General features: G+C 44.8%; 1 protein-coding gene across 1 annotated transcript in view; it reads right to left on the bottom strand.

The window, feature by feature from the left end:
• Positions 1-5,529: 5,529 nt before the first annotated feature.
• The window catches only part of Kcnv2 (potassium voltage-gated channel modifier subfamily V member 2), an 11,426-nt gene continuing 7,592 nt past the window's right edge, over positions 5,530-9,363 (bottom strand). Inside the window, exon 2 of the mRNA XM_005352100.1 lies at positions 5,530-5,811. Coding sequence (XP_005352157.1) covers positions 5,530-5,811 — 282 coding nt within the window. The remainder of the gene's footprint in view (positions 5,812-9,363) is intronic.

Raw genomic sequence — 9,363 nt, 5'->3', positions numbered from 1 at the left:
GTCAAAAAACAAACAAACAAAAAACAAACAAAAAAAACCCAACCATATGTTAATGTTTTGCTGGCAATTTGGGGGATGCAAACTGTATTTTTCTTAAAATATACTAGGTACATCAATTAGGATTTTGGCTGGAAGCGATGGCATATTCAAGGAGATAATTGAAGCAGTTTTAACAAACATTCTCTTTATAAAGGTTAGGTCAAGATGAAAGGGACCGAGCAGGAGTAGTGAGACATTAGGGACAAGCCATAGTGAGGGAACACTTCCCCCTCGTAGCCTGAAGACAGCAGGAGGAATAGGGTTTGCAGGGAACTTGTGAATGCTGTCACCAAACATGGGGGCTGGTAAGCTGAGCCATGGCAAGGGGAACTCAGCTTTTCTCTTCTCTGGTATCCTGGCAGAGGGCTTGGAATCTGGCTATTCAGACCTGGAGACAGACCCCTGTGGCCACACAGTTAGGCAGGAAGAGTAAATAATATCAGAGATATCACCAGAAAACAGGGAGAGAAAGGAACGCTGAGCTACAGGTACCACATTTGCCTTGTCCTGGGTTGTACACATTACCAGAATTTAGTATTTCTCATTTCCTTGATCTAAAATCTTTGGAATTGCATAGCTTCATTGTTGTAATTTGTTTTTGTGTCAGTGATGAACTAACGTCTCCTTCAATTTAAAGAAAAGTTTCTTGCCAACATATTACTTTTTCTGTCAAGGTAGAATGGAGCAGCAGCTGTGAGCTGGCTGGTGGTTACTGTATGAGGCATGGCTCTGTCTTCATCTGTACAGAAAGTTCTTTGTAATCCACTGGCCTGGGACCTTGTGCACAGCCCAGGATGGTGAAGATTCAAAAACTGCCTTCCTCTGGAGGAGCTATTCTCAACTTGTGGGTCGTGAGCCCCTTGGGGGTCTGCACATCAGATAGCCTACATATCAGATATTTACATTATGATTCACAACAGCAGCAAAATTATAGTTATGAAGTAGTAACAAAAATAATTTTATGGTTGGGGGTCACCACAGTACGTGTAGCTGTATTAAAGGGTTGCAGTACTAGGGAGGGGAAGAACAACTGCTTTAGAGCCCTCTCTCTGGCGAGTAGAGGACCTAAGTGATTGTGTGTTGTTTATGAGTGTGTACATGGCCCCGCCAAGGACCCCAGTGCCTCAGCCCCACCAGAGTGGTAAAACATGTCCCTGGTCTTTGCACGAATGCTGACAGCATATACAGAAAGTTTCAACCGCAGCTTCCTCCTGGATGTGTGTCTGCCACCCTATTTCAGATGTGTAAGAGAAATAGGCCGAGTTTCTGGGTTCCTGCGCCTCTGTCAGAGTGCTTGGTCCACCGGATCCCAGGTTTCTGTACAAGTGTCTGTGTGTCTGTCCTTTTTTCATTCTCTATTGTCTGAGTTAGGACGATTACCAAGCCCCTACAGAGCACAGCTCCTCTCTTTGATGACAGAGGACACTGGCTGAGATTGGGCAGGGTTTTTTTTTTTTTTTTTTTTGTTTTTTTTTTTTTTTGTTTTTTTATAGAAATGATGTTGAGGAAGAGAAAGAGGAGGCCCTATCTTTATTTAACATATAACATGTGCCAGGGTGCTACAGTTTGAAATATACACAATGGCATTTAATTGCCATCAAAATCCCAAGGAAAACAGCACCATTATTTCCATGTTAACAATGTGGGAACAAGTTGAGAAAAATTGCAACCACATAACGATTAGGTCATGCTGGATGAAATTGCCAATATTCAGTCATGTTTGATGAAACTGTCAACTTCATATGGTTCGGCTTTGTGTAATATATTGCAGGATCAGCTTTAACACCAAGAGCAAGCTCGTTACGACTAAGCTTTTGTGAGTGACCAATGAAGCCTCTAGAAGCAGCCGAAGTATTAAATAAAATAATGTTCCATGAGGCTCACAAAATGTTCTTTTTGTGTGTGTGCTAATTTCATTCTGCCTGTCATTCTTACTCCCTGAGGACAGCAGTGCACAGCTGTCTGAACAGATGTGGCCACTGAGACCGGGAGGAGGTCTGCTGCCGTTGACTAGATCCCAAGGACCTGGAAAATTCCAGCTTTGTCATCAGCGCCACCCCCACCCCATGCACCCCTACTCCTGTCTCTCGGGGGTTTCTTCTGCCTTGCAATTCTGAGACAGTCTCTCGTGTCCAGAGCAGAGGGTGTTGTTATGAGCATTCCGTCTTCCATGGTTCCTAAGACTCTTGATAGTCCCGGAGTTTCACTTCATCAGCAAACGTGTCCCTTGAGTTGAAGGGCAGGAGGGCTGGGGGTCAGTGGAAGTGCGGCTGCCTTGTCCTTTGTGTTAGGTGGATACATGAGCTGGCTCAGTTCACAAGATTACTTCTGGCAAGGAGATTGATTCAAAGCCCTCATCTTTTTAGTTGGCAGAGGGAAGAACCGATTCCCTGGTGGAAGGGTGTGCTCTTTGGCTGTGGTCTTAGGGCTTGGGGGTGACTGCATGAGAAACTCTGCCTCTGAAAAACAACAGCATAGGACTGCCAGATTTCGCAGAGGAAAAGGTCAGGCTTGCAGTTAAATCTGAGTCTTGGGAGTATACACCATGCAACATTTGGGATATATTGTTATCAAAAATTGATGCTTGGCTAAAATTCAAACCCATGCTCTGGTTTGAACAGCTCCCTCTGTAAGCCAGGTGTGTTATCAGTGTGGTAATAATAACAGCTGAGGTGTTTAAGGCTGAGGAAGCCATGAGGCTGCTCCTTCATGAGTAATGGGATCAAGACCCATACAGGATACTTGTCAGCAGTGTTCAGTGAGCTCGCCTTTTGCCTTGTTAGGCTGTAGTCCTAAGAGGCACCAAGGAGGCACCATCTTGACCCACAACCCATCCTGCCTGTGTCTTGATCTTGGATTCCTAACCTGCAGAGCGGAGGGACATAAACATATATTTTTTATGTATTGCTCGGACCACAGCATTCTGTTCCGGCACCGCAAAGCACTCTTCTAATTTGCCACGGCAGTGAAACACCAGGACCCAAAGCAATGTGGGGAGGAAAGGGTAGATTTCTGCTTCCATTTCCATGTTGCAATTCATCATTGAGAGAAATCAGGGCAGGAGCTTGGATCAGAAAGCATGAGGGGAAATGATGCTTGCTGGCTCGCTCTCTGGCTTGTTGCCTGACTCACGTCCTTCTTGCTTTCTTCTGTGACCTAGACCCACCTGCTAGGGGGGTTGCCCACAGTGTGCTAGACCCTCAACAATAGTCACCTGAGAGCGCCAGCATGAACGTACTGAGCCAAGAGTCCCTGCAATCGTCAGTCGAGATAACCTATCATAGACACAGCTGTGGCTCCAGACCACTCTGATTCCAGCAATCTCACAAGTGACTCTAGGGTGTGTCAAGTTGACAGGAAGAACTATCCAGAGCAGATGTCTTGACCTCCTAGATGTAGAAATCTGAGAACAGTGCACTTTTGTCCACCCTTCAGACATGACGTCATAATGTCTGATAAAGCCACATACAGAACTTTGTGCACCAAATGAACGTAGGCATAGAGTCCAGTCCCACTATTTTAGTGAGTAGGGGAATGTATCTGGGCCATTTACCTTCTCTAAGCCTCCATTTCTCCTTAAATAGAAAACCACAGCATCACGTTTAGGGATGTGTGGAGGGTTCAATGAAGTTACATACTGTATGTTACACTGCCTAGCATTTGCCACCATCAATAGCGCAATTACTCCTTTTATGATATAGAAAGTTCAATCATACCCTAAGAGGACAGGAGGCAAATCTCTGTGTGCTCTGTTCAAATGAGCCTTCAACTTCAAGACTTCAAGTTACAGTAGCCCTGTGGACCCAGAAAGAAATGAGAAAGAACAGTCTTAAGGAAAGACACCCAAGGACATTGGCTGTCAACCCTCAGTCTAGAGAGGCCCTTCCTGTGGTGCTCGGCAGACAGCATTCATTCAAGAGCCAGGTTGGCTCCCCTACCCCTTTTCTGAAAAACAGAAAGAAGTCCGAGTTATAGGTGAGGACAGTGGAGGCTTTTAATGTTAAGATGTTACATTTGTTTGTGCTGTAGAACATTTGTTTTAATGATGTAAATATGTGTTGCATTCTTTTATGTTGCCTTTGTTTAACTCTGGGAAGTTGTGATTCTTTGTCTAAAACACCTGATGGTCTAACAAAGCGTTCAATAGTCAAAGGATAGGCAAGGAAGGCAGAGAGAATAAATAGAAGGAGAAATCTGGGAGGAAAGGGGGGAAGGAACAAGATAGAAAAGTATGCAGACTGGGCAGTGGTGGCTCACACCTTTAATCCCAGCACTCGGGAGGCAGAGGCCAGCGGATCTCTGTGAGTTTGAGGCCAGCCTGGCCTACAAGAGCTAGTTACAGTAAAGGCTCCAAAGCTACAGCCAAACCCTGTTTCTTAAAAAGAAAAAAAAGTATAGAGAAACAGAGAAAGATAAGAGCCCAGAGGCAAAAGATAGATGGGATAATTTAAGATAAGAAATGTTGGCTAGAAACAAGCCAAGCTAAAGTGGGTATTCAAAACTAAGAATAAGTCTCCATATATTTATTGTGGAGCTGAGTGGCAGGCCCCCTCAAAAAGAGTAAAGAGTAAAACAACCCATAATAGGGCTCCATTCAAGGGGGTAAGAAATTCACAAATACAGGCACATTTCATGGACCAAGTTTGGGTTCCCATAGTAATTGTAGACAGAGGCTCCTCACCATGGGCATCACTGATGTCTGGTGGTTTGTAGCGCAGAGGCTCCCTTGTGCACTGTAGGGACTATTGCAGCATTCCATACCTCGAATCTACTAGATGCTGGGAGCCTGCCTGGTCTTTCACTATCGTGACAGTCAAGAACATCTCCGAATGTGACCTGGGGAGCAAAAACTGCCTTTGGTTGTGCACCACTGGTAGAGAACATAGCTAGGCAGTTTCAGCTTAGCCACTTTGAACAACTATCAAATATTGAGCACTTACAAATGTTCTCTCCAACCCCAATACCCAAATTAAGAAGTAGGCATGACTTTGTACATCTCACAGTTGGAGAGACTGAGGCTCAGAGGATCCGAGTGAGTTCCCACAAAGCTCCGAGCTGGTAGAGCTGGGATTCTGACTTAGAGGTTGGTCTGACTCCAAAGCTCATACAGTTCCCTCTGTAACACTCCATTCTGTGGATAATTAAGAGCCCGTCCTCCTTCTTTGAACTAGGAAAATTCATCTCCAGTCAGTTCAAGTCTAAAAATACATACTGAGCTAGATGCCATGAGAAGCTGAAAGAGACATCTAAGACATTGGAGCCATTTCCAGCACCGACGTCATACATAAACACAATCCAGTTAAGAGCAATGTGAGGCATTTTGAGTTTGGGTCCAAATGAGCATTCCTAGAGACAGAACTTTGAACTGAATGCTCTTTGTGTGTGCTGGCTTCACGTGTCCCTTTGCTGCCAGAGGGGACCATAATTTTGAAAGAAGCAATGACGCTTGGAAGTTCTCGGGTTCTAGCAGCCTTGCGTCCTAATGGAGCCTTAGTTCTCTTGCCTTGTGGTGGGCTGTGTGTTGCTTCCCGCTAAACATTCCGCCATCTTCTTTGTGGCTCTCTGCACAAAGTTCACCTTTCCGCGCTCCCGGCGGATGGCCGTGTACTCGTAGGCTTTGAGCTTGCTGTAGTAATCGGAGAACTTGTTGTAGAGGATGGAAATGGGCATCCCGTTGAGAATAATCCCGAACGCGATGCAGAGGAAGGCAAAAAGTCTGCCCAGGTGGGTCTCTGGGTACATGTCTCCATAGCCCACCGTGGAAATGCTTACCTGTGAAAAGGGAAAGCAGGATGGAATGGTTAGCCCTGTAGTAAAGAGCCCTGTCCCCCTGTGTGTGCCCAAGGGGACTGTTCAGAGTTCCCAGGGAGCCAGCTTTCGGAGTTGCCAGCGAGATTGTGCCATGGAAAGAATGCAAGCTGTGGGGCCGAAAGGCCGGTTTAAATCCTGACCACGGCTCATGCTGTTTTTATAAGCAGCACGGGGAAATATGATCCGCCTTAAAGAGCTGTAGGGACAAGCTTTATGTAGCACGTGTTGAATTCCTGCCATAGGAGGTGTTCAGTTATTGTCTTTTTTTCCACACCTCTTCCACAACTGTGTTGGGACAGGGAGATTCCCTGGATCCACCTTCATCATGAGCTTAGAAGCAATCAGAACAGTGTTCAAGTTCAGACAGACCCTTCCCAGCTGGTAGATCTTGGGACATACACTCAGACACCGGGACCATCTCTCAGATATCTAGTAACGATAGAGTGTTAAACTGCATATAAAACATACACATACACGCACATAAAACTACATATCAAACAGGCACCCAGGGCAATGAACGGCTCCACTGTGCTCCCCTCCTCTTTCAAAGGAGACAATTACAATGTTGCTCAGAGCTGCTGTGCAGTTCAATTGTTTTTTGTTTTTGTTTTCATTTTTAATGGAGACAATTTAATTGCCTTCATCTAGAGAAACACTCATTACTTTGCGAAGGGACCTTCAGAAGACCTCACAGAACAGAAATATGTCACCCTTCCTGAAAGTTCTTTCATCATCCTTGTCACACTGTTTTAAGTCCTACTAATTAGAGATTTATTTAGGTTAACAAGCTTCCTGTTTCAAATGCAGATTCCCATGGGACTAGTTATCACTTAGTGTAGGCAGAGAAAACCCGGGGGAACCCCCCTGGAGACCATTTTTATGCCTCCCGTGCTTCATTTGGTCCCCAGACTAAGTCACCAGGAGCCTCTGGAGCAGGGCTGTGGCTTCTAGTAGTGGGAACGTCCTATTGCCAATTCCAGGGCTGCTTGTTGCTGCACGGATCTGTGTGATGGCTGTCCTGATCTTCCAATAGATGGCAGTCATTATACAAAGTCACTCCCTCGCCACACTGAGATGGCCTCTGGCTCAGGAATGTAAGCACTCTTGTGCCCATGATGCAAGGGTTAGTTTGAACTTTCAGATGTGGTTGATTGATTGGAATGAAATGGAGAAGCGAGCCAGCTGGGCAAAGCTGGTGGCACTGATAAGAGCCATAGACCCATCAGCCCACAGAAAGGGACAGGTGTGTCTCCAAGGAGGGGCAGGCCCCAAGGCTCACTGCTTCAGCTCTGTCTAGAGAACTGCCTTTCCTGTGGTAGAAGAACACAAGCAAGCATGACCGAGGCAGGATGACATAAATAGAGTTAAAAAAAAAAAAATAAAAGCACACTTGACTTCCTGGGTCTGAACCCACTTCACCGTTGTGTGAGTTTTGGGCAAAGCAGCTAACTTCTCTCTGCCCTCAGTTTCTACTTTTGGCATATGGAGATAATAGAACCTACTTTGCATGATTGTAATAGGAATCGAAGGATGAACATGCCAGAGGTGACCTGAGGGACTGTCTTAAAGCAAGCCCCAGCTGAATGGAAGCAAACACAAACACTTATGGAGCCTACTCCCCACCAGGAACTTGACCCCTTTTGTGTCCGATAGACCCACAAGCTGTAGAAACAGTCTCATCCGAACTTTGGCTAAATGCTGGGTGAGGGAGATTTCAGGGCCAACATCCCTGTGGCTTTAGTAGGGAATGTTCTCTCCCTACACTCTGGATGAAAACATAAGGAGCAGCAGAGGCAAGTCACACGTCAGTTAGTCTCCACATCTGCCCGTGTGTCTGCACTTACGTCTTGTTCTCTGCCATACCACAGTCAGGCCTCGCTCCAGTGTGCGAGCCTTGCCACACACCCCCATTTACCACTAACACCATCACTTACACCCCAGGATGAATTATTTTTGTTAAGGTGGCCACTTAAGAGAGTTTGGTTACTGAGACAGTGATGGCAGGAAGAGATAGTTTTAGAACACGTCACAGCTCCAGAGGAGAGGGTCCTGCAGTTAGGCGGACACACGAGGGTCCAACAGTCGGGGAAAGGGCTGGGGAGACCCAGAGGGAAGGAAGTGGTTAAGACAGCGTGCTGCTATTAAGCTTTTGATTCTTTCCCATTCCTGCTCAGCTTCACCCCAACCTTACTTTCTTTAAGTTTTGTTTCCCATAAATTATTAAGGCCTTTTCATTTTATTTCTTCTTTTTTCGTTTATAATTACATCATTTTTATTTTTTGGCTGAAATTCGAGTGAAGAGTCAAAAGCAAATTGCTTTGCCTTAAACAAGAAAACCTGATACGCATAATCAGGTCTGAGAAATCTTGAGTGTCTTGGATCCCAGTTTCAGAGAAGAGACTTCTCCTGCTGGAGAAGAATTCTGGTCCCCAAGAATATGTTCAAAACGTAGAGTTGTTTTGCTGCCTGTTTTGTGGATAATTTTATTCAATATGTAAGTTTGTTCTTTTTATTTATTTATTTTTGAGAGAGAGTCTCACTATGTAGCTCTGGCTATTCTGGAACTCACTATGTGGAGCAGGCTGACTTAGAACTCACAGAGATTTGCCTGCTGCCGTCTTCCAAAATCTGGAAAAGTGTTCGTCATTATGCCCAGTTTGCCACCTTGTTCTTGTCCCTTGCTACTGGGGTAGGATTTAGGATTTTTTCAATTAGGGAAGTTTCTGTAGATTACATAGGATCAATCACATCTCCATAGACGGTATTTACACGGAAGGCCCCAGACTGAGCAAATGACCTTCCAGAGTAAGTTTGTCCAGTAGCAGGAGAGGAGTTTGGAAATGTGACCAAAGTGTCCGCACTTCCTCTAAAACCCTGGCAAAACTGGCTATTTAACCAGTCTTAAACTGGAAGCTGACCATGTTACTGAAAGCTCACAGATTTCTCCTAGTTTGGGGTTTCAAGACTGAGAGTGTGATCGTGCGTGACTGCTCCCTTGCTGACCAGCTAATCCTAACCTGCCAACCACTGTTCAGACAAGCATCAGGAATATCCACCCTTAGATTTCTCCTTCAAGAAGCAAGGTTTGTTTCCCTCATGAAGAATGGGGTATAGATGAAATGTCTTGGCAGCCAGTAGTTTTATGCACCGAGGAAGTACAATTCCAGGAAATACAGCTAATTTAGAAAATAATTAGTGCCCCTTCAGGTTTTCCCAAAGAAGTAGAACCAGTAAAGGCAGGTTTTTCGTCTTAAAGCTATACTCAACAGTATATATTGCCCTTCAAAGGCTATTTACCCTTGCTACTGTTGCAACAAATATTTCTCTTTTAGGAATATAATCTAAAGAAACAATTCAGATGGGTACAAGTCACTGTACCTATCCTGATAATCTTGGTGTCAATTGCCTACCTCAAATACTGAGTGCAATCGTTCTAAGGGCAATTCCTTAAAGTATTTTGTTTTTTTTGTTTTTTTTTTATAAATAAATATTTATTTATTTATTTATTATGTA

Source organism: Microtus ochrogaster, chromosome 8, assembly GCF_000317375.1.
Source record: "Microtus ochrogaster isolate Prairie Vole_2 chromosome 8, MicOch1.0, whole genome shotgun sequence".
In the NCBI taxonomy this organism is placed as follows: Eukaryota; Metazoa; Chordata; class Mammalia; order Rodentia; family Cricetidae; genus Microtus; species Microtus ochrogaster.
Note: the sequence above shows the minus strand (reverse complement) of the source record. Positions and strands in the feature narration are given on the sequence as shown.